Source organism: Opisthorchis viverrini, assembly GCF_000715545.1.
Source record: "Opisthorchis viverrini unplaced genomic scaffold opera_v5_230, whole genome shotgun sequence".
Classification (NCBI taxonomy): Eukaryota; Metazoa; Platyhelminthes; class Trematoda; order Opisthorchiida; family Opisthorchiidae; genus Opisthorchis; species Opisthorchis viverrini.
This window is the reverse complement of record NW_008751885.1, coordinates 447,943-474,278: the sequence shown is the minus strand read 5'-3', so window position 1 is coordinate 474,278 and position 26,336 is coordinate 447,943. Positions and strand designations below refer to the sequence as shown.

Here is a 26,336-nt window from a genome sequence, read left to right as displayed (position 1 = left end):
ATATATGTTTGGTTATGGAGTAGTAGCTCGTGCACTCACTCCAAGTAAATGATGAACGTGTCACTTTTTATCCCTTGAAATTAGATATCTGTTTTTTGGGTAAAACATGAACAGTAAACCGAACAGCCGGAACAGAATTTGAATCTCGGCTTGATCGGTTATTGGATACCGAATTACCACAGTAGTTCAGCAACCATAGTACCTCGCTGACTTATATTCACTCTATGTTTTACATGTAGGAATATATATGTTGATCGTGCAAGTGGCTCCTGTGGCAGTCGACTACAAATTGAAATTTGTAGTGGAAACTAATTTTTTCCATCCATCACAGCACAGAAAACGTATTTCTGTTTGGCTACTCAACTACGAACTATTTGTCATAATAATATGAGTAGTCCAACAATCGTCCGAAAATATGTTCGTGGGTTTCCAGAAATGATGGAAGCGCGTTTATAGCAATTATTATATATGAGGTATCGGGTAAATTTTTGCGATGGTTTAAACTGATTTGTGAAAATAAAAATAAATCATCATTCCGATGCGACCTTATTTGGGTAGTGGCTGCCGTGTCACTTGAAGAAAGTACAAAACCGAGATACTGAACACGGTCAGTGAATATACTGAGGTTTGGTTTGAACCAGGTTTTTTTCAGTTAGTAAGTTGCTGCCTCCTCATAGTTCGTCAAATCCATGGGAACCCTCCGTGCACAAAATCTCACTGGTGTCAGGTATCAGACAGGATATCTTACGCAGAGAGTAGAAAATTGGTGACGCATTTACAAATAAAGCTGAATTTACAAGAATACAACTTATTTGAGAACATGTCAGCGGTGGAATCAGGGCCTCTGTATGCGGACTGCCATTTCCAAAAGGTTCCGCATGTTTTGGCGTAACAACTTGTTCCGTATCGCTCTGGAACAGGGGAAAGCTGGATCCTAGCGGTCACGTCAACGATTGCAACCTATCCCAGTCTGTTCTATCGTGTGGTGCCCCAAGACCAGAGCATGTTGGCGGACAGTTACGTGGGAATGTGTCACTTCTACTTGTGGCAGTTTGGCGAATGGAGGCACGTGACTGTGGATGACCGACTGCCCGTCCGCAAAAGTAACGATCACCTGCTCTTCGTACAATCTGCGGACAAGAAGCAATATTGGCCCTCATTGTTGGAAAAGGCTTTTGCTAAGTGAGTTTATTGACTTTCCCCATCGATGACACTTGGGTGTTGAATATTCCAACTGACCATTGGAGCTGACCTATGACGTTATTCATTTTTACTTCCATGGTTCTCCCGCGCGGCTCAGTCTATTGTCAGGCATAACGAAAATTCACAACCTTAATGTCTGCTCTCTGATGGTGATGTATATAGTGCGTTTCAAATAGCTGTCGTAATAAAACCACAGATCAACTCACACAAAATTCATTCCTATTTCGAAAGACCATTTCAAAAATCATGAATCCACACACTAGGATACGAAATTTGACACAAGGGAAAACGTGTTTGAGATAAAAAGCACCAGTTAATCAAATTCGCTTAATAAGCAACACACTTGTTGGCTTAAACGACTGTATAAAACTAACATGTTGACATGATAAGTGATACGGAACGATTCTCATCATCCGCTATGGTTATACACCGAAGATGGCGAAATCCCACTCCCAGAAAGGTAATAATTTATAGCAAGCAGGGAACTGCCTTACACAATCGTTACTACTGTTAATATTATCGACCTACTTGCTTACATCGGCAACGACGAATAGATAGTTTCAGACTGCAACACTCCTATTCAGTAGACGTCACGACACTACGTTGCACAATCCACACAAAATACGCAACTAATTTAGGTCCTTACATCCAACCCCTTAAATATGCCAAACCTGCAAGTTGCGGATTGGTCATAAAAATGTCCAGAAATGTAGGTCTACTGATTCCTGTGGGCACCGATTTTCAATCGGAATTTTTTTCTGTATGTGAAGCCAACCAACACTGGAAGGCCAATAATCACTGTACAGATGTTTCGTCTTTATTGGGAATTATCAACGGAGTTCACCTCACAAAGCTGCAGGGAGTTTTCAGCCCGCCAACACTTGGTTAGTAGTTCGAAAAGGTAATCATCCGGCCTAGCCGGCAGTGTGATTGACCTTCGCTTAGACAGGGAGTAGCGCCGCTTCTTCAATCACGGAATTCTAATCACGTGATCAGATGTCGGCTAGCTCTTTTAATGCTAACTCAGATAAAAATTGCCACTTGTGGAATGATTCTTCTTTTGAGCTACATATAGACTGATGAACTTTGAGGATTTTTGTACTGCTCAGTTGCAATTGAAGAGATAAACGGCCATCTTAGAACTCGTCACTCAAGGAGCTAGTCAGCAAGTGATCACACTATCTGTTTTCCAGTGCTATAGCCTAATCTTATACTTCAAAGCCTGTTGTTGTTTACTTATTCAAGGGGCAAGTCGACAGCATTGCGGACCAGCTTTAGTCATTACGAAAACCAAGCATGAATCAACAGACAGGTGAATGTGCGAGCGATTCCACATCCTTTCAGATCAGTTAACATAAAGTTGCGAGTAATGCGTTTCGGAGCTTCATCGCACAATCCAGTCTTGTTTTGCAAACAATCTTTGCTGGGAAGCTCAAAAGCCGCACAGCTTTTTACCCTTATCGAAGTTCCAGGGCGCTTCCCACGAACCTTGAGGTTGATTCCTGTTCGCAAGTGTACGAATTAAATTTTGTAAGCCTTTATATAACTAATATATATGTATAACAACTACAGCTGGCAGAATGGTTCTATAATGTATTTTCACTCAAACATTACGTGTAAGGGGACAGCCAAACCCGAAATTTAGACCTTTGGCTCTTGGCTTCCAGTGGTAAGCTTTGAATTCGTCAGCGGTGTCCCTGCCGAAGACGCATGTCTCTCTAGAACTTCCTGGTTTCATGAGTTCTTAGAACTGCTTTGGACCACGCTAGGACACAGCAATCCCTCTGAACAAAGGCAGACGCCTAGTTATTCTGTTTTTATGTTCCTGTTTTCTGAGTGACTCCGTCACATTTGAGTGAGTGTTGTTTATCTCCAATTTCAGAATACACGGTTGTTACAACAATCTCCGCAGTAGCCTGCAAAGTGAGATTATGGAAGCTTTTACTGGCGGTGTCTGCTTAGATATTCCCTTAAGTGTGCACAGCCCACCAAAGAATCTTCTCGAGAGATTGCGACAATATGCTGGCATGGTCTGCCTGATAGGATGCAACTTATACGTGAGTTTAGACAATGCGCTCCTCACGTTTACTTTAGCAAATGGCATGGTGCTTTTACTGAACAAAGGCAGACGCCTAGTTATTCTGTTTTTATGTTCCTGTTTTCTGAGTGACTCCGTCACATTTGAGTGAGTGTTGTTTATCTCCAATTTCAGAATACACGGTTGTTACAACAATCTCCGCAGTAGCCTGCAAAGTGAGATTATGGAAGCTTTTACTGGCGGTGTCTGCTTAGATATTCCCTTAAGTGTGCACAGCCCACCAAAGAATCTTCTCGAGAGATTGCGACAATATGCTGGCATGGTCTGCCTGATAGGATGCAACTTATACGTGAGTTTAGACAATGCGCTCCTCACGTTTACTTTAGCAAATGGCACGGTGCTTTTACTTATAAATAAAGTTCTGATTAATTTTTTTTCCTATGTTTGAGCCAAATGATGAGATCTCGGAAAAGAAGTCTCTCCTCACAGTGCACTGTTTTTTACCAAACCGCGGGATATCTTGTTACAATTGTTTTACCCATTTGGAGAGATGACCTTTCAAAAACGATCATATTTATTAGGTTTCACAAGATACCCTCATTGAATCACCCGGGTACTAAGAACACTGATCGTTGTCTGATCCATATTCTGAGTAAAACCCAGTCCTCGGGTGAACGACCCAAGTGTCCATATTTTCCGGGTGTGTGCTCATTACAAGTTAATTCACCCTTCCTCATGCAAACCAGACTGATCAGGTGCTGGTGCCAAAAACGCATAGGGGCTCAAACTGATTGCCGAAATGCCGCGGGTTTGAGACTCCTTGGTGTTTCGTGAGACGTCGTAACAATAAAACACCTGTACAGCATATGTTAGTTTCACTTGGACAGAGAAATCCTATCTGAAAATTACCAGATCTCCTCATACTACTATTAACTGTCGTGTTAATTGTTGTCTACGTTGATTGAATTTTAACACGCCCCTGTTACAGGGTCATAGGAAGTAAAACTGACTGGAATCACATGGCTCTTTCTGGAAGATCCCTAATCGAGGAGAAGGGAGTCTAGCAAGCCGACTCAGTTAAACTGATCTACTGAAAGTAACCTCTCTGACAGTAATTTTAGTGCTTTCTCTTTGGAATGTTCATTTAGAACGACTTTTTGACAGCGGACTGATATTTAAGGCCATTCGGGTGTTCATCTTGGTTTTTTTCGCCCGTTTCGCCTTAACAACTTCAATATAAAGTTGAGCCAGATTCAGTACGTCGCTTGTCCACGAGCACTTTGCAGTCTGCTCCTATGAGGCATCGCTCATTTAAGAGTTACGAGATGGCCCATTCGATTTAATTTGGGTCGCTCTTCAACAGTCCACACTCACGTTCTGCAACAGTGGTCCAGCGGAAAATGACACTGGCTGTAAACATGTACAAATCTACCACTTTGTTTAGGCTGGAAGGAATAACTCCTGAAAAGCGGATCGAGATGCTCCTGATTAAGACATCATAAGGTAGGAATCCGTCCATTTTGTATCGATTCCAAGGAACCGCAATCTTGTGTAATTGTAAGAAAAAACGAGAAATCAGATAAGTACATTGCATTCCAAGCAGTGGTTCGAACATCATTAGCGTATTTGAACTGTCGGCGCATGAATTGTTCGGCCATTTTTATTAATTAACTGAACACTTTTGAAGCGCTGTGTTCCTAATATTCGGTCACTCAATTAACTATTGTAACATTGAATTTAATATTTTAATCTGTTTCCAACAAAGCCAGGTGCTAGGCATCTCATTCCCCCAAACTTGAATTACTCATTATTTTTAGTCAGCTCCAAACTTATCAATTTGTTTCCAAGGTATACAGATTGCCAACTACTCAAGAACTAATCAAAACCATTAACTTCACCAAAATAAATCTTTCGGCATTAAGCAGTGGAACGTGGCGAAAGCTTCTGCGGTACCGGATGAGGTTTCTGAAAAACGATGAAGGAAAGCCATCATCTGCGCCAGGGAGTTTTCTTAGCTCCTAGTAAAGTTATGGAACTAGTTTCCAGTTACCGAATCCGCTGGTACATTGAGAATAGAGGGTTGATGGAATGAAGCCCGGACAGCTGGTACAAAATGTTCAAACATTTTGGCCTAGTCCTCAACGTATAACTGGGCAGAGAGTCATTCGATTTGCAGGTCGGTATCTTTTGGAAAAATAACAAAGTATAGGAACGGAATTCCAAGCCCAAAATATTCAAATTGACTCTGTCAGTAAGCATATGTCCTCCCAGTTCTCATCAGATCCGCATTTTTATATGAACAGTGTGTCGCAGCGCTTTACGCAATAGTTCATGACCTTGTCGTTCAGCTGCTTCGAAGACCATCCACATTTCTACCATCACGTACCAACCAATAACGGGAATTTTTATCTCCAAAACACCCCACAGGCATGCGCTCCCACGGCATTTTTGGACGAAGGATTGAGTGGAGGTCAAACGTACAGCCTGACGGCTGTGGAAACAGTAAGTCAGTCGTAACTTACTGAACAATTGGTTTGATGAAAGCTGGCATGTATGGTAAATTATGCAGTCACCGTATCATTTTGAACCCCACAGTCAAAAAATTGATTGCAAAATTCTGCAGTCTTAAAATCGTGACCACAAACAGAAAATTGTATATTCTGTAACATTTGTAGCTTGGTATTATTCGTCGGCCTTAACAATTACACCTGTTTAAGAACGGTGTGCTCATGCTTATCCGGGCAGTATATTTGGTAAAAGTGGGAAATAACAAAATAAAAATGTGTTTTTTGAGCCAAATGAGGTGGTATCCCACGTTTTACTGGACACACATCATGGATTTTTCGTCCATCTTTTCAAGGAACTACTTCTCGGTTGCGGGCTTGGTCTGTGCGAACGGAAGACAGACCACCACACAGCCATGGCTTATCAAAGTTTGCGATAAGTTTGACTACTAATGAGTAGCCTGTTTATTAAGCAATCCACAGCTAACACCCACGTCGGGGAATAAACTTCATACGTTTCTATGGCTAATTTCGTGTTTCGTGTCGCTTGTAAGATGTTTACACGCAAATCAATTATCCGCTTATGGTATATTTCAAAATCGCCTGGTGTACATACGCCTGTTTTCTGACGAAAAAACCTGTTTTTTTATCCTCAAGGTGGTGATAAGAGTGCAAGGAGTAGAAGGTGCGAAGAGTCTAAACGTGGTGAGTCACCTTGTACACTACCACGATTTCCTTCCGACAAAAGCCCCTTGGTCAGGACTGGCACGTGATACCACAGTGTCCTCATTGGCCACCTTTGAGAACGAGCTCGAGGTCTGCCATTAGTTAACTGTGAATAGGCTAACGAATATTCAATGAAGTTGAGAAAAGCCCCGGGAAGACAGTTTTTACAGTATGGAATTTTTGTTCACTGCAACGCGTTCAGGAAAACAAGCCCTCTAGAGTCAAAGAGGAGTCACTTTCTGAAATTTCAACCAGCTGATTTACTCCTCAGAAGATAAACCATTACTGAAATCCCATATGTCATCATACATCGACCTGTTAGTTGAGTATCACTTCACAGATTTAGCCATAAACACAACTGGTAGCCCAATAAACTTGACCTGAGCAACGAGCCTTGGATACGAACACAGGTGGGATATTTTTTAGTTGAAATTCTCATCCACAGGAACACAACTAGGGTCATGTTAAAGCAATAAACTATAGGACAATATTTCTGGGGGTTCACATAACCACTGTTGTCCTCTGTGTTGCGCAACAAAACGCATTCATGGATCCTATTAAAGCTAATCTGAGTGAAGAAACTATTAGGGAACTTCATGTCCCTTTGGTGCTTCACTGTGTTCCACCACGCCATGGCTGCTTTTGTCAGCCTCTCACAACAGTAAAAATGTCCATACTTTTTCAGAACAGTCTAACTTCGGCAAAGCAACAATTTACTTCAGCAGTGAATCAACCAACTGGTCCATCACATTAGTTTCCTTGATTCAGGCGACAAACAGAGTCACAGTCTCAATATGTGAGCCCAGTATTCGAGTAAAAAACTTTCGGGTTAGGAATAACTAACAGGTATACGAGTTGCGGGGATGAGGTGAGGTATCATTTTAATCCACAAAAAAAANAAACTTTCGGGTTAGGAATAACTAACAGGTATACGAGTTGCGGGGATGAGGTGGGGTATCATTTTAATCCAAAAAAAAACAAATACTTGAGGTTACACCAGGACACCATCTAATGCAGGCGTAGACTGTGGAAAACCTTGTTACGGATGTATGATCTAAAACTTTTCCCCACAAAACAGTGCTCTAGACACGAATTTTAGCAGATGCCGAGCCCGAAAACTACATAAGAAGATGAAATCCAAACTTGACCTTAGACGAATGCGTTATCATTTCTTCCCTCTCTTTAAGAGTGCACTTTGTGACACAAGGCGTGCAGATAGTTCTCTTTTGACATCTTCCATTTTTGTTCGGTATCATGAAGAAACTTAGCTGGCCGGATACTACTGATGATTGCTGTTGGTCTGATACGGGATATTCCGTATTTTGTCCGCCTGTTCCAACGCAATTCATCTGGAAGTAGCCAGCAAGTTACATCATTTTTGTCCAAGTTCCTCTTAGAAGTGCACAGTTTGCATGAACATTCTATCTGTTTCTAAAAGAATTGTTGTTTCTTGAACAATCGGACCACAAACCCCCTCTCAGATAGTTACTCGCCGAGGAACTTCGGCTTAGTTATTTAGATGATGCCCTTTGCACTAGACTATCTGAATCGAATGATAAAACCTTCCAGAAAATTTGTAATCCGGGGTTAATAAAGAGAACAACCTGTGCCAGATTTTTGTGCACCGTCCATGTTGTCATCAATAGAAGCCCATTTAGGTTGAGAAATGATTGCTAACCGGGGTTTGTCGCATCAAATCAGCCAAACGAACCATATCCACGAGGCACACATGAGATGCAACAACTCCCAAAAATCTATAAGTATAGTTTAGACTATGATGAATGCCTAGGAAGCTTAGCTGTGAGGTATTCATGAAACTGCTGAATCGTAACTTAATCGACTGGTTCTATAGAACAGTGACCAGATACAGTAGTTTCTCGTCAGACTGTTGAGTCATAAGAAGAGTTTAATAACTGTTGAGCAATGTGGAGTTTGTGGCTTTTTAGAATTCGTTGCTCAGAGTCAAGCCTTTGGTAATTTAGTTGTGCCAATGCAGGAGAAAAGCTAGGTTTTTCATTTACACCTCTATACATGATACTCACATCACACTTGGAACCGCGAGGTGAAGGGAAATTATCAGAGGAGTAGTTGCCCTAATAGCACATTGTTGATAACGGAATATCATTGAAACGCATTTCACGGCGATTATTCTCAACAGCTCGTGAAATCACTAGTCCTATCCTAATTGTACATGTGGTTTTCTCCGACATTTTTGTCACTGAACCTCGACGACTCACTCGCAAACGCAACCCGTAATGTGAAATAGGACCAATCGCTTGTTCGACTCAGAACCCCATGGGGCACAAGTTCGAAATGGAAAGGACCCTGGTCTGAAAACTCGCGGGAATGGGAACTGGTGTCACGGGAGAGAAAAGAAGAATTAAAATCACGATTTCCAAACAATTGCGAGTTTTGGTAAGCCTAATTTTCGAAAGATGAATATTTCACCTTAAGGGCCTTCTGTGTTTCTCTGTTCATGAGTTGACAGTACAAAAGTAGCTATCAAATTAACCCTTTATTCGTAAGTAATCCTATTCAAAGATCGACCCATTATGGACTCTAAGTATCACACTGTATTTCGGAGGCTGAGCTTTTTAGGGAAGGCTGTAGGCACGTCTTGTTTTGTAAAATCAGCAAAGGGAATTCTCCAAGCAGTCGTCTAAAAAAGGTTCCCATTTTAGTATCTCCATCACAATAATTAAAACAAGTATTTTATCCACAAGAACCAATGTTGGCTTATCTTTTTCCGACATAAACATCAAATAATTGACACTCTTCAAGATGTCGAACTATTGTATGCCTTTGTTCCATGCGAGAAACCCATACGAAAATCCACACATAAACGATACTAATTTGTTTTTTCAATGGTTTGAGCATTGTGGCGATTAGGCTACGTGTACCCAATTTACCTCATGACTTCTATGAACAACAGATTCAGCTGAGGGTTAGCCGTTAACATTTTTGGATGGATCTATCTTTTCATGATGACCGATTTGTCCCCCGGAAATAGGAGTTTTCCTCCCCTGATTTTTAGTACCCATAAGGCGGTTGCTGACAGAGGGTCACAGACGTTCTACCAATCAACCCTAATTGATAAAACACCGATTCATCCTTGTACGGTATCCCTACATCTGTTTAAATACATATTTTTTAGACTGTTGGTACTTTTGAATTGCGGCTTGTTATGAGGCGAATCATGTGACGAGCCAACCAAATGCGGCATAAAATACTAGCACAATGAGGGGATGTCTGGGGACAGTGAATCATTTTCTGCAGCTCCCCATAACGACGTTTTCCTCCAGCTGCAATGACGTGAAACCCAGCTATTTCCCATATCCTTTGTGGTTTCTTTTGAAGGGTATTCACCTCAACACTTGAAATTTCCTGATGTTTTTAATTCTTAAAGGCTTCTTCCAAGAAGTTTCATTCATTCCTAAAACTGGCTGGACACAACTGACCAAAATCTATGGTTGGTCTCGAAACTTGTTCAAGTCCAACAAAATCTTTTGGTTACAACTGGATGCCTTATTTCGGAGACCCCCTGTGACGATGAGGTAGATGGTCATCTCATCTAAGAATGGATATGAATAAAATACCACTGAGTGATTGCATGCTTTGAAAACTAAGCACAAGAATTTTGTGCGGTTTCTTTGATGGCGTTTATGTTTTTGCGTTCACATTCCATGAAACTTATCATGGATCCGGTATTCATAAAGTTAACCGACGAATCTCCCTCCAAAATGCTGGTCATTCTTCTAGTGACACTTCAAAGATGCTCTTTATCAACCACAATTGACTCTGAAAACCCCCGCAAAGAGAAACGTCACCTTCCAATGAAGACTTTCTTGCGTCTTTCTCTCATTATCAGAAGTATTTAGTCCGCTTTGGTAAGAAATGAGGGGTATTTTGAGTCCTTTTGAAAAAATCCTATTTGAAAAAGCCTGTGCTTAAGGAGATGGGAGTCCGACAACAATAATTCCTCGGAGGACATGGGTCTTTTTTAGGACTCCTGTAAGCTTTTTCAGATGTCTTTAGGGTCACTTGCATCAGACACTAAAATTCGCTTTATAAGTCCATCTGAGTGCTTGTCTTTCTGAGAAATCTGAAGAATTTTGCCCTTGTATAGAAATTACGATTCCCTTATCCATCACGCTGGTTATGGTGTTTCGAAGTGATGGGTTCAAAGACATCAAAACAAGCACCCCCAACACTCCACTACGACCATGTTTCTTGTTCGAGTAGTTCCAGATATAAGAAGTATAACGCAAACGACAGAGGAATGGGGCTTATCAAACTGGTTCGGTCTGACAGATGTTCACAGGGAGATTTGTTTTGATTTTAAACAAATTTGCAAGAGGCGCCCCATGAATAAAACAAGAACTTGGAGCAAACAGTTGATTTTATCGGCACTTTGTATTACTGTCTGTGGTGAGTATACACCGAATTTCGAACTATACGTAATTCAGGAGTAGATGGACAGTGAAAAAATTCCGTGGTATCTGCAAATTTTCTATGGCCTTGTGATTGATTATATTCTAGTGTTGCCAAAATTCATTCGAACTCAAGTTGATCCCCCGTCCGTTGGTCATCTAATTAGATGTCCTGGGGATCAAAGTCGTTTTACTCTATAAAGGATACGAATTAGTAGACTGATTTTGACAAATTACCATGCGTAAAACCAAAAACTCGTAAAGGCATGCTGGTGAGATTTATTTGTTTTTCGAGCTTCCAACAAATTTTGGAAAACAATCCCACATTTCGTATTATGACTGCCAAGACATTTAAAAGCAAAATGCTCGAAACGACAGATGGCCGTGGCTCATGCTAAACTACACTGGGGAAGAGACTGCCTGCCAGGAGTAATTTACAGTTGATGGTAAGAACATCTTAAAATGTATGTGAAGATGTATCATTTATGCTGCGCTGGAACTGAGACATTTTGGTGAATTCAAATCTCGCAGGTTTACTACAAGTCTCCTTTAAAACTGGGTGACCGTAGCAAAGGGTTATTGAAAGAAGGGAAAACACAGAGTTCTTATGTAACTAATCGGCGCATACGTCATACAGTAGGGCTGAACCAATGTAAGCGCCTATTTATGTGTGACAAGAACAGTTTATCCCTAATGTTTCGGAGTATTGGTAGCCCGGGTGCATCTGTTGGTATTTGATCAGGGGATTGTTGATCTGTTTGCCGAGTTTTGAAATTGATTTGCAAACCTTTCGTCACCATTCGAGGAGATATCTTCAGTGCACCGAAGATGTCTCCAGCAGTTTTTTCGAAAATATTTGGTGACAATCGGTAGATTTATTGCTGGGCAACGTTTTAGCGTTCAAGAGGAACCATCAAATGAACCGAACCCGAAGAACTAGACCCTTGGCTGGACCCAAACACATGTAGGTTTCCCCACCCACCCAACACTTGTTCAACCACTCTAACACACTAAAATCCCTCGGCCGACACACAACAGAAATTTAGCTTGACTTAGCTGATTGGGTCTCCTTCCGCCTTAAATCTCGACCAACCTCGGTACCTAGTCACTTGGCCTGACGAAGCTTTTGTGTCGAAAGCGAAACGCTGCCCAGCAATAAATCTACCGATTGTCACCAAACTTTTTGAAAAACGATGACCACCCAATCGGTTCCAAGTATTTTTCACGTGATTGAACATGTCTCCAACAGCTTATCCTTCCAAACGACCCAACCAATATCATCACCTCGGTTTTATAAGCGATCTGCAAAACTACTAACTCCGAAACATTTACCGACGTATTTTGGATGTTTTCAGACCTCTACACATTATGCCTTCAAGTTTATTCATCATTGTTTCTCTTCGCAGGATGTCCTTTGAAGATTTTTCCAGTTCCTTCTCCTTGATCGAAGTTTGCTTTCTGTCTCTGGAAGACGTTGCGGACGAAAAACAGTTCCGGTGTAGGCGGCCAGTGAACATTGTAACCGTGCAAGGAAAATGGGTACCAAGTGTAAACGCTGGTGGATTCTGGGAAACTACGGGTGAGACTGAGTTGCATTCAGTGGTCAATGCACTAATGATGATAACTAGGGTAATGATAACAGTACTCGTGTTGATGGTGATGATGATAAAGGAAGTGAGATGCGAAAATTGATTATAGAAACAGAGATTGTCATTGGTAATGAGGTCAGTGCGACTGACGATAAATGTCATACTCCAGTCAATCTATCTTGGCTAATTCCCCGATTCTAAACTTTGAATTGGTGCTGTTCATCAAAAATTTCTGTTTCAAATAATGTGTCTGTGGTGCTTTATGCGTTTGCGTATTTATTGTCCCATCGTATATCACTTAAGAGTGTCATAGTTCGCTCACATTAGTACGAATTTAGCCTCTATTGGATGTCCATATCCGCCTGGATCCTAGGTTTTATGTGTTGACACAATGTACAACAGCAGATGAAGCGGAAACGATATTTTTGGGTTACGCATGACCTCACCGGCTTTATTTTTAGCAGATCGTAAGTAATAGTCCAAAGTCTTTTTTTGAGTAAAAATGTACCGTATTGCCCAAGAAGTACCCAAGTGATTCGTGTAACAGCTATGCGACATCGCTGCACTGAGTTACAACAAAATCTGAAACACAAGTTTGATGAAACCTCGGGAGGCTTTGCCTACCTCATGAGTCCCGGAAAAGGTGAAACTGGTCGTGGGTTGTCCAATAGTTTCCACTAATTTTATGTGTAGTGTTCCTTTGAAAAGTACCCTAAAACAGTTTGTGAAGGCTTGTTGAGATCATTTCTGGAAAATGTAATGGTCTTTTACAAAGTTGTTCCGGCGTTGTGCGCCAACCAAAGCTTATGAAGTTACTGAGTTAGGTATAATGTGACTGCTCGGTTTCATTGAATGTAATAGATAACCCATTTCACAGACCGTTCTTGTTAACTTTGGCCGAAACTATGGGTTATCGACTGATCTTAGAAGTGTATGCAGATAAACCAATTATCCATAGAACTTGGCTCGCAAAAGCACCAATCCCACAATGGAGAGCTCCCAAGAAGTGCAAGGCAACCGTTATTCTCCCCTTGAGGATCATCATTCCGACAGGACCCTTAATATACGTTATGGTACGAATAATGCTCCGACTCTAAGTCATCGCCTTGCCGCGGTGGACAGCTTTCGTGCTGCACCGATACTGTGGGCTATACTAGTTGGAACTCAGTTCCCATGGGTAGAGTCGTGCCTTGAAGGCTAGTGGGGAGCAGCCCGAAGGATCGCAGTGAGTCCCCGTACTACAAGGATTTATATTATAAGAGGCGGGCTGGAAGTAAAGTCGTACTGTTGTTTGCAAAAGATGTGTAAAGTGTTTCTCCCAAGCTACCAGCAGGCCCATAGTTATGGAAGCAGCGATGCTGACTTAGCCCGAGAAAGGACGGGTCAGTCCTAACAACCACACAATGCGATCGTCCAAAAATCAAGCGTGGTCGCCGGCTTATTGTTCAGTGTGTTCAGGATACTTTTAAAACCAAAGAGTCCGTTGCTGCTCAAAAGGCGCTTGCCGTGCACAGATGCACTAGGATCGAGGCAGTAATTCCTTACTTTCTGCGCCCTCGAACCAGTCCGGCCCCTGCAGCCGAGTGGGTCAGACTGTTGGATCATTCGTTCCGGGAAGTATCCCCACAAAACCCTAGCGACCACCGCCTCGCATTTAAACTTTTGAGTCAAAGGCTAGGAGCAGGGTCCCCAAACAAAACCCGACATCCTCCCAGTGTGATGTGAGTCAGACCTTTGTATCAAAGGCTCAAGGTGGGGTGCCTCAACCAAACCCCTTTCTTCGGCTTTGGCAACCGGGAATTGTCACCGCCCTTCAGTACACTCCCTCCCCACAAGTCAAATGATGCCGTGCGACCCATCCGTTTGCCAGACTCCTATTCAGTCTTCCTTGTCCAAACCGTCGTCCAAAAAATCACTCACCAACCTCAAAAGATTTGATCCACGTTGCAGCCTTTAATATCCGTACTCTATGTCAATTTGGGAAACAGGAACCTCTTGCTGAATCCTTGCTCGTCCTATCTGTCGATGTATGCTGCGTCTACGAAACACACATGGAAGATCCCACTTCGGTCGTGTACCTCAAGCCAATTAAGACGAACTCAGATGACCCACATTTCGCTCTTTGTGTGATCTTGACGCAATGGCTCGTGGCGTCTCTAGTGTGGGTGTAGCACTCAGGCCCAAGGCTGAAAGAGCATTACTGGGCCGGATCCCAGAAAACAGTTCACTCTGCGTTGTACGGTTCTCTGGCTTAATTAAGGTCAATGCTGGTCGATGCGGTAAACGGTGTTTATTTGTCGTATCAGCAAGCACCCCAACAGATAGCAGTTCTGAGACTGAAAAGGACGAGTTTTATCAAGATCTGACACGTCTGTCTCAGTCGTCAAGAAGAACGGATATAGTAATCCTGGCTGGTGATATGAATTCCCAAGTTGGACGACTAAGTTCGGAAGAAGCACAGTTAGGTGGCAGATTTGGATTCGATGCTGAGCTTACGGATCATAGGGAGCGGTTTCTTCAGTTGTGTGCGGACCATCTCTGTACCTGGCGACTACGACAGACGACAGACCTGAGAATGAGATGGATAAATTTTACAAATATCTGCCACGACCGCTTCAGTCAGTATGAAGGATGGATATCGTATCCTTCCGGGTGATATGGATGCTCAAGTTGGCCAACTAAGTGCAGAAGCTGTTAGGTTTGGAGTCAACGCTCCACGTACGGCTAATGGAGATCTACTCCTTCAATTGTGTGCAGATCCTCGTCTGTTCCTGGCCACTGAGAACTTCCAACACAAACACTAACATGGAATTACTTGGAAACCTCCAACCGCACGCAGTCGTGAACTCAATTGGACCATGTGGATATCAGTTACCAATAAAGAGCGTCAACTGACCTGGCTGCGAAGTACGAAAACACTAACCAGTAAACTCAGTCGGGTGGGCATCTGCCGCCTCCCTGGCTGGGGAACCTGTGGCTCATCTCAATAGTGGTTAATGGCACTGGTAGAAATGTCCCAGGAGCAGTCAGTGATCCTCATGCAACAAAGCTATCGCCTTCAATGAGTAACTACCCAGTTCCTAAACTAACTAAAAATGCCATCGCTTACAACGCTTGGCTGAACCCTATACTCTCCCACTCTCCGGTGATCGAATCTCTGCAGCTGAAACTATTGTGCCTATGGCACATGGTTTATAGCTGATGAATTGATTAACTGATTGACACTAGGAATCGCTCATTGTAGTTATGGCTCTACCAGAAACTGGACATTGTTCATTGCAACCAGTAGACCACAGATGATTACTTTAAAACAAATATGTTCTACAGCATAAGGAATGCTGCACCAGAGAAGCGACAAGGAGCAATAAGGAAGAAACCGGAGGTGAAATAATTCATCATAAAGCAAGTTGAGCTGAAACTGCTGCCTATCTTCTACCTCAGGACAAATCAGCGCAAATTGCATCACCATTCCTACCAAAGAAGCCTAGAAAGCTTGTGTCGAGCGATCCGGGTAGAAAATGAGACCACCAAGTCTCCCCAATGTCTCCAAGGCAGCTGTAAATTGCACACAATGCACCCAGAAGTCCCAGACTGTCAAAATGCGAGGCAATCTTTGTGCAGATATCAGTGCGTCAAGTCAATTTCAACACACACTGGTTCGAAGCAACCAGGAATTCCAAATATCTGAAACGAAGCTCTCTTGTGACTCACTGTAGTAATTATAACGCTTTCGTTTTCTGACGGAATGACCAACGATAGTAGGTTACCAAATTAAAGGTGCTAAAAGGCCAAAACGTTTTTGCTTTATTGACTCCTTCTTTCAATATAACAGAATCGTACGCGACCAATCCGCAATTTCAATTTGATGTCCCGGAAAATGAGAACGAAGACCATGAGCTGGTGGTAATCAGTCTGCTGTTGTGTGACTTCCGCAAGCGTAGTCCACCAAAAATTCGGCAAATCGGTTTCCGAATTTACAGTGTAAGCCCTTTCCTCTTTGATCTATGAGTTTTTATTTTTGATTTAAAATCTTCCTATTTAAATGATCTGCCCTGATCTTTTGATGCACATGTTCATCTTTGAAATGAATTGTTTCATTGCTCCTCATCTGTGGCTATGAGTAGGTAGCTAGAATTGAAACAGTACCTTAAATCTCTTCTAATACTCACACGATAATGCCAGCATCAAACCAAAAATATCGATCGCCGTGATCACTTATCGCTCTCTGCTGAACAACACCCAAGTTCATTCTCCGTTATGAGAACATTCCTCAGAATATTCTTTGATCCGCTGAACTGAATGCTAATGATAGAAATCTCTTCAAACCACAGAAAACGTGCAAATGCATAAACACATCCCCTGATAAAACATACTACTCACGAAGTTGCGGAAAACTTCAAAAAAGTTCTGTTGGGTAAGGTTTTTCGTCAACTAATTATGCTGCCATATCTAGGAAACTGTGTCAGCTGAAGCACGGAGTGACCCGTATTCTGTCAAATCCCTTGTTAGCATCATCGTGACTTGTGAATGAGTCTATCTTTCTACAAACTGAGTTTTGTTCTGCAAATCTTTTCTAGGCACAAAATCATTAACGGAATTAAGCCCGACCCTAGAATTGAAATTACTCACTATGAACAAATCGAAACCTATCCATTAAAATCGTGCCATCCATGAACCGGAAGCCTAGCCTGAATTTCGAAAGATACCACCTGTGATAGTGACCTCACCTGCCTATCATCCATAAGGTGAACGGTAGTGGTTTTTGGAAACGTACACTTTATGCGCAGGTCCCGAATATTTGATAAACAACATACGCCACACTGCAGTTTTTGTTTGGGCAAAAGTTTTACGGTTGCCTGTTAGATGGCATGAGAGCTCTGGAAATAGGTTGTCAACCGTGTGCATAGCTTTCCAGCAGGACTCCTCTCTCAATACATCAGTATAATCCGAATGCCAGCAGCTCACGAAGGACCGCATACCAGTTTTTCGAGTCTTGCTTTCCTTTTGGGGAAAATATGCCCTGGGACGGAGAAGTTCTGTCGATTCAGGAGGCTCTGATTGGTATAGAAGCCTCGTCTTCGAAATGGAACTATAAATTTATTAAGTCAGTCACATGAACTTCTCCGCCGCTGCTTTGTTGTCATATGTCTGAATTCATGCTTAATCGCCATCCCCTTTCAATTTATCTCGCTGTACAGTTGACTCAGCCACACAACAGTCCTCTGAGTGCAGTTGAATTGACTTCGCTTCCTACGGTTTACAACACTGAATGCCAAAGCAGGGCAACGGTGACGGTCCTTCTGCAGTTGATCCAAGGGTCCTACCTGATCGTTCCAAGCACAGAGGAGCCCAATCAAAGAGGAGACTTCAAAATTCGCTTGGTCAGCCTATTCAAGGCTTCAATTTGGTAGGCATCATTTTATTCTTTGGTTAGTACATACTGAACTTCTTTGTTGACTGTTTCCACCAAGAAGCCTTCTTGAAACTGGAAGTTTAAAATTGAAACCTGTTTTATTTTATATGGCCTGACATGTTTGAGAACAGAAAAAAGACCACTAAACCTAGAACTGACTACCTCACGGGTGAAAAAATGCATAATCTGCTAAGTATTGATAGGTACGTGAACGTTTGCCCATTCACTAGATGTAACAATTGTACTTCTGTGACCAGACAACCTGTTCATTCTAACTGAAGACGTCAGGGTATGGCCATGCGTGTTTACCGTATGCCTCAGTGAATCGTTCCAACACAACTCACTCCGCGCACCGATAACCTGCCGCTTACAACCGTGGAGCGGAAAGATACGAAAGTGGTATGGTTTAAAGCAACCGCAGCCAGTGATATCATCCACCTAGGAAGACGTATCGGCCGATCTTCTGAGAAACTGCTGGAAGTCCCGCTGAGAAAAGTCCGTAGGAAATAACTCGAAATTCACTACAGGGAGCAAAGAGATGGCTGCACATCTTTTAGTGGCCGGTTACTTCAGAAAAAATGAGGCGTTTTAAGCGGAATTTTCGAGCGGAATCCTATGTGACTAGGACTTTCAATCAAGGGACGTCTCTGTTTAGGTTATCTAGGTGACTAAATTCGGCCTTGAGTAGAGCTAGACGGCATGACACGCAATCAAGTGGTAGTTTGAGACGGAACGTCCCTGATTTAAAAAGTGCGAGCCATCTTGTTTGGTCGGATGAAAGCAGACCATCCACAACCTAGTCGAATAGTCTTAACGTTAAAAATCCACTTACAAATTCGGCCTTGAGTAGACTGTATGACACGCAATCAAGTGGTAGTTTGAGACGAAAGATTGAATGTCCCTGATTTAAAAAGTGCGAGCCATCTTGTTTGGTCGGATGAAAGCAGACCATCCACAACCTAGTCGAATAGTCTTAACGTTAAAAATCCACTTACGACTCCCTCCCAAAAGCAAACGGTTTTCGCTGCACCACAAACTGATGAAATAATGCAAAAATTTGCTAAGTAAACCGACAGGCGAAGTGATTCACAAGAAAGCTTGTGTATGACTTGTGCGTTAGTCCGATAGATGGAGACAGATCGAACGAAATTTACGGACTACTAAACTGAGCGGAAAAATCAACCAAACGCTACAAAAGCAGAACATTTGGTGGTTTGCTATCATGGTATCGATCTGAAAAGAAGGAAGGCCATGCATACACATTGAATTCCACATAGTCCAAACATTTGTAGTTCCATCATCGGTTCCTCCAACAAACATAGCAATTCTCAAGTTGGGCTCCATGCAAAACTCTTCCGTTCGACTTGGAACGTACCAACCTTCAGCACATGTCATTCACAGAAGTCGAGTGGTCAGTTTATGTAAGGTCTCAACATGGCTTGCACACCACTTACTTGCTGCAACCGAGTAAACGTTTTATAAATCCAATCCTAACTAACCGGAAAAATTTCAGCACATTACATGGTAGACGATTACAAATAAGCCCCTCAAGATATTATTTGACATGCTTCCCATCAAATTACACACAGCGCTTGTTCACAGATTCCACTCTGTCCCATTTACGGTACCGAATAGTCTGTTTCAACTGTCCTTGTTTCCCATATGTTTTCCAGTCGGATTTTGCCCGAATCTGAGCGCAAAACAATCTGATAATAAAATTCTCGGGATAGAAAAAAGACCGGTTTTAGGGAATTAATGCAGTCTAAGGCCCTGTCGAGTATGACTTTTTCTACATGCTATTTACAAAACCCGTGAAATGGATGAATGGCAACTTTCCCCACTGTAGAGATTTACCGATACTTTTCCTTTTAGTCAAACGAACAACAGAAATGACATCCAGAACCACACAATCGAGTCTCTATTCTGAATTCCGACTGCCATTTTCATACAGCTCATAGAGCGAATCAAGACATCCAGACAGTCTGGATCGTACCTCTTATTACCACCTCTCCCACATCTCACTTCTTGGTTGGAAAAAGTAAACCACAACTCCACGTTTTCCGTGGCCAAATACCGTTAGATCCGTACAAACGCATTTTCTTGATTGGTGCGCGATATCCTTATAAAACCAACCTAATCTTCAGTACTTTATTTACCCCAAGTAAGGTACCTTACACTCTGCGTAGCCGAAACTAAGCCGATTTGCTTACGTTAAAGTCTTAACATGGCTTGATTAGACGTATGGCACTCCGAGCATCCAAAAGATTTTACCGCACTTTTTAAGGCACTTACAAAGAAGTAACCGCCATTCTCAGAGGGAAAAACTGTTCTTATCCTCTTTGTGCGATCCCCTTAGTAACACAAAATCTGTTCCGCTGCCATTTTGTGCAAGTTTCTTTGCTGGAATCAAGGAAGAAGCACATTCACCTGCTTCACAATTTGACAAACTGGATAGGCGAACTTTGCTTTGTACAATTATCCGCACACCAATTTGGTTTTAAAGAGAGATTCAACCGAACGTTCCTTTTACGCATCACGTTTCTTTTTATTCGTTTCGGTGAAAATGTCTAGATGAATATTTTTCCGTCTTTTTTGCGCAGAACATTTGCGCAACAATAACCCAGGTGAAATTCTTCAGATGAATCGAGTAATCAATCGAAACTTTATGATGAACTTAGTGATGAACAACCCTCAGATGCCAAACATGGCAGTCGTTTCACAAGTGAAAAGTTAACTAGGTCACATAAGGAAGAGTGTCATACTTCATTCTGACTGTTTGATTAGTGTTACCATATTTACGACTTCATGAAAGTCGGAACCATTGATGTGGCGATCCGACAGAACGCTCCTTATCAAAATACATTTAACCCACGATATGACAATCAATACATCAACAATCAGCATGCAGGTTTGCTGGATTGGAAGCGTGTACTTTGAGAAGAGGCCAAAATGACGAACAGCGTGTACTTTGAGAAGAGGCCAAAATGAGGAAAAAGGTTGGGTTTGAGCATCATATCACTGAGCACCGATCAAGACGTGAATGTCAGTTGATTCAGTCCCGTCGCTTAGTCCGAGTGGTCTAAAATGGTGTCAAAAAGTTCAGAACGAGTGTTGGGGTCAACCGTAATTTGTTTTGAATTTCTGAAAAAAACATAGGCATGCTATTCTTGGCCTTCACAAATTGAACCAAAGGAAAAGGAACTTTCTCGCCGGATATTCCCTTGTGCATTGATTGTTTCAGGGAGTTGGATAGACCCAACAAACAATTAGAAATATCTGCGGTAAGTCATTATGACATTTATAGTATATTTGGGCTTCTGCGGCTGTGTGCACCAGGTTTGACAGTGCTTTAAGTTACGGGGAGATTAATATTGGCAAACTGAAAGCGGTGATGAAAGCACTGAAAGGCCCCATTTTCATGGAGCTCTCCATTCCCTTGGTGGCTAAAAGGCCCCATTTTTATGGGGCTCTCCATTCCCTTGGTGGACGAAGTGATTTCTAGTCTGTACGCGAAGCTTGACAACTGACTTACAAATTCCTCATCGCCATTCAAACAAACATTTTGGAGCGCAGTTAGGTAGGTAGACCCACTACTTATGCTTGTGTATGTATGATTTTTGACGACGTAATCGGCTTTTTCAAACTCGCCGTCCTCATGGTCTAATGGGTTGTTTCACAACTAGTGTTGCGTTGTGGTTTGCCTCTCTAGCCACTGATTAACGCATCATTTTCCATCGCTTTATTCGCTAAGTTGTACTCTGTTTTACCCTCACGTGATTGGATATTTGTTTACATTCTGTCTTTCGTTAGCTTTTTCACTTTAATCCGAATCGTCCGTTTGTCTTCTTGCACCTGGATGACAAGTTTACGCAACTTCTCTACACACGCCCACACTGTTTTGTCTGTTTAGTTCTTAGGTTTGCAGGCTTCTAGTCCAGTTAGGTTTTCCTGTAAATTTGAGAATTTTCTTAAGTTCTGTTGATTTTTTTCGGCTTTCTGTGCGGCTCAGGGCTTGTGATTCTGGGGTTCTTTTGTCCTCGGTAGACGCAGTCGAACTCAACGTGCTTTGCAGAGTTTTATCAGCGGAGTATCAAACTTCTATACATCCGCGTTCTTTTTTAGTTTTTCCTCAACCTAGTATATTGATACGGCCCCGTTTGTGCTTGCGGACTACCTGCTCTTTGTGTGAAAAGAGAAGAGTGAGAGCTGATCACGTCTTCTGGTCATTGATTCGGGTTGCTAACCTTTTTCCCGTTAGTCCAAAGTAGTGCTTCTTAAGTCCTTGTACTAAATTTAGTAAGTACCTTTGGTCTTCTCAGTCGTAGCTGACTTTCGGTTTAGGAAGTGTTTTTAGGCCTGTACACTTAGATTACCTCACACTGCCTTAACATTCTTGCTCTCTTTTCCCGTATACCAGTTTAATTCTTCGGTCTTGTCTTTGGGTTGTCAATCTGTGACATCGTACCAACCGAAATATGGGAGGGCTTTTGTGTACCGCATCAAGTTAAATAATATTATAAAGGAGGAGCTCATCTGAGTCTATACTGAAAGAGAAATTGATGTACAAATGACTGCGCTTTTTGATATTCAACTTTACTTTTGTAGACACCCGAAAGTGGAATGCCTAGCCGGCTCGAAATTAACGGTAAACTTTGCTAAACTGAATGTTCAAATTCCCATCATATGATCGTTCTGGTCACTGAAAGCAACAAAATATTTGACGTTTTAGACCGCGAGCGAGAGCATGTGAACAGCAAGTCAAAGGAAAACAAAGCCATCGGCAGTAAACCTGAAAATAAGGGGCTCACGACGGTGGTTCTAAATTTGTCGGACTACGTAGGTAAAGCAAAGGACTTGCTCAAGATCACTGCGTATAGCCATCCGGAAGACGACCAAACTAGAAAGCCTGGGGACAAAGTTGAAAACCTCAAAGACCAGAACATTCGCAAAAAGACCGCAAAAGAGTATCAGGAAATGGGAGTGCTCAACTTGTATTTTCCACACCTACGGATTCTCAGAGATTCACAATACCCGCTACCACAATGTGTTATATTTTTGAAGATCTGTAGAAATGCAGCACAACAACTTATCTTTTTAATACTTGAATAACGACGCGATGAAATCGATCCAAACTGCCAATCTTTCAAGAAAGAAAAGTTCATAGATCCCTAAGCTAAATGCCACACAAGAAAATGGAGAAGTCAATAAAATTTGGCCTGGGAAGCACACAACCAAACAGACTGGATAGAGTATAAACAGACGGGACACGAACCAGTAAAAATCAAAAGGTCAAAACCAAACTAAAAATGGGAGTCACGAAAAAATAAATGTCTTATGAACAATGTGGAAGCCAAAATCATACCACACAGAGACGGAAATGAAAAACGGTCCGATAAAAGCAAAGGAAGAAAATTTTGAGCATAAACAAGAGAAATGGAGCTGCTTACCTAATTCCGGACTGAGAACATCTCTTGGTCCGGTGGGAAACGTTTTCAGGCTAATTGCTAATCTTGGAGAACAGATCAACTGCGGAACCGAGGGCTACTGTACAGCTGCTTCAGTCTTGTTTCACTCTGTGCTTAGTCACAAGCCTATTCGAAAAGATAAAAATTCTGCCACTTCTATCCACATGATGCCTGATGAAGAAAACATATCCGAACGCATCGAGAGGTAATATCTGAAACTTGTCTCATCGAGTATTCTTAAAGACCTCACTCACTGTTGAGTCTAATGGTCTGCCCGTTGCAAAAACTATCGAGTGTCTTTTAAAATTGATTCGAATAATTCCTGCACCTAATAGAACCCCATCTTTAAAGAACTCAACAGGTACACCTTCAGTGGGGTTTTCAACCAGAACGTAGTTGTACACACAAAATTAAATTATTTTGCCCCTCGCGACTTAGAAGAGGGAGCAGAATTCTCCCGACGTACGTCTTTTACCCACGTTACTGCGACAGATTGAATTTCAAATTCAATTTCACCAGTTTCTTAAGCCTATTGATGAGTTGGTGGACCACAAGAATGGTTAGTAAAAAGCGAATATTTCAAGAGCTCATATGCAAAGAACCACGACATCTACAAGCTGAACACCTCATTCTGGCACCCAATTTGGGCAACTATGCAGTTGGCAGACGTTCATGAAGTGACAGGTATTCGTTTGTCTTCATGACGACTTTCACACTTGCTTAGATTGACCCGGATGAGACTAGGGACAACGTGAATGATTGTCTCTTTTTCTCAATTTAAACCAAATATGATTCTGCATTTATCTCAACAGGAACAAGAAATGATGACACCTAGTGTTGTCCAGTCAGATCATGTAAGTAGAATAAATGTGTTCATTTTGTTGTCCTAATCTTAAACAGTCTGTTCACTTAAAGAATCCTTGTGATTTTTGCTTGTTTGCACGCAGAACAAGCAGAAATCAGCAAACCATCACCGAATAAACATCTTAAACGGACGTTGGCACAGAATCTCAGTTAGATATCCTATCTTCTCAATGGACCTGAGTATGAGATCTCCCTTTCACGAAAGGATACCCTCTCTCTTCCATGTGTTACTGTATGCCACAAATCATTGTGTGCTAAAACGTGTTTTTTATCAGTGGAACGCACTTCTGACGCGTAGTTGCACTGTACTTACGAAATCCTTCCTTTATAGTATAGTTTGTAGTATGAGCGAACGCGGACGACCTTGGAACAATACATTTATTTACGCCTGCATTACTGGAATTACAGTTCCCAAATTCAAGGTTTGAACTAGTCTTTTGCATTTGTTACAGAAATTGTCAGGCACAATAGAGTAAGATCTATAGAAGGGACCTTAAGCTAGGTGCTGATGCTCAGTAGAAAAACACAGACAGCATAACAGGGGAAACTTTTGAATTAAGCATGTTTTCAAACCACAGTATGACATGAAATCACAAACGCGTTCAGACTTCATATGTGTGCAGAACCGGTACTACTTGGCTGCAACTATTCAACGGTAGTTTCTGTTCACGTATCGTATTTCCCTGCTTTCGTACTATCACAGAATATTAGAACGTGCATTAGGAAATTTGACAGACACTGTGACAAGGAATCGTTCACACTTGACGCAGCTCAGTTACGCAAACTGTTCAGAGAGAACCATCCGAAAGGCAAGTTTAAAGTGTTTAAATTCCCTTTAGTGGAAATACTTAGTTATATGTTTGTGTGTAAACATCTCGCTACTCGAGGTATTATTTTTTGTACCTTGGAAGTAGATCAGTAACTACAGATAGTTCTATGCGAACTGTTGGAAATCAGAACGGATTAGGGAGTTGGAACGATCAGTTTTAGAATTTAAGTGAACTATTGGAATATTACTCCGCTCGGCCAACTGACCTCATGCCAAACAAATGAATTTGGTAATAACAGCTCAGAATGGATCNGTGCTCAACTTGTATTTTCCACACCTACGGATTCTCAGAGATTCACAATACCCGCTACCACAAAGTGTTATATTTTTGAAGATCTGTAGAAATGCAGCACAACAACTTATCTTTTTAATACTTGAATAACGACGCGATGAAATCGATCCAAACTGCCAATCATTCAACAAAGAAAAGTTCGTAGATCCCTAAGCTAAATGCCACACAAGAAAATGGAGAAGTCAATAAAATTTGGCCTGGGAAGCACACAACCAAACAGACTGGATAGAGTATAAACAGACGGGACACGAACCAGTAAAAATCAAAAGGTCAAAACCAAACTAAAAATGGGAGTCACGAAAAAATAAATGTCTTATGAACAATGTGGAAGCCAAAATCATACCACACAGAGACGGAAATGAAAAACGGTCCGATAAAAGCAAAGGAAGAAAATTTTGAGCATAAACAAGAGAAATGGAGCTGCTTACCTAATTCCGGACTGAGAACATCTCTTGGTCCGGTGGGAAACGTTTTCAGGCTAATTGCTAATCTTGGAGAACAGATCAACTGCGGAACAGACAATAAACGCATCTGGGCGACCAGTAATGAGACATTCCCAAAAACGGTCATTTTATTGGCCTATGTGGAACTGTCGTAGTTTTAATCAATATTTTGTTCGGTTAGTTAGTTCAGTCTACACAGAAAAATCGAGGGCTACTGTACAGCTGCTTCAGTCTTGTTTTACTCTGTGCTTAGTCACAAGCCTATTCGACAAGATAAAAATTCTGCCACTTCTATCCACATGATGCCTGATGAAGAAAACATATCCGAACGCATCGAGAGGTAATATCTGAAACTTGTCTCATCGAGTATTCTTAAAGACCTCACTCACTGTTGAGTCTAATGGTCTGCCCGTTGCAAAAACTATCGAGTGTCTTTTAAAATTGATTCGAATAATTCCTGCACCTAATAGAACCCCATCTTTAAAGAACTCAACAGGTACACCTTCAGTGAGGTTTTCAACCAGCACGTAGTTATACACA

General features: G+C 41.9%; 2 protein-coding genes across 2 annotated transcripts in view; both read left to right on the top strand.

The window, feature by feature from the left end:
* T265_08624 (hypothetical protein) overlaps nt 1-14,620 on the top strand; it is a gene marked incomplete at both ends in the record, with an annotated part of 24,860 nt that extends 10,240 nt beyond the window's left edge. The window contains 8 exons of the mRNA XM_009174486.1: nt 921-1,182; nt 3,086-3,286; nt 3,416-3,638; nt 5,669-5,743; nt 6,403-6,450; nt 8,738-8,886; nt 12,308-12,530; nt 14,441-14,620. Of these exons, the coding sequence (XP_009172750.1) occupies nt 921-1,182; nt 3,086-3,286; nt 3,416-3,638; nt 5,669-5,743; nt 6,403-6,450; nt 8,738-8,886; nt 12,308-12,530; nt 14,441-14,620 (1,361 nt within the window). The remainder of the gene's footprint in view (nt 1-920; nt 1,183-3,085; nt 3,287-3,415; nt 3,639-5,668; nt 5,744-6,402; nt 6,451-8,737; nt 8,887-12,307; nt 12,531-14,440) is intronic.
* A 527-nt stretch (nt 14,621-15,147) lies between these two features.
* T265_08623 (hypothetical protein) lies at nt 15,148-25,154 on the top strand (the record flags this gene model as incomplete). The annotated part of the gene is made up of 6 exons (XM_009174485.1): nt 15,148-15,253; nt 16,323-16,471; nt 17,689-17,897; nt 21,145-21,184; nt 24,181-24,222; nt 24,936-25,154. 6 exons carry the CDS (start codon nt 15,148-15,150, stop codon nt 25,152-25,154), a joined length of 765 nt encoding a protein of 254 aa, XP_009172749.1.
* Nucleotides 25,155-26,336: the final 1,182 nt, after the last annotated feature.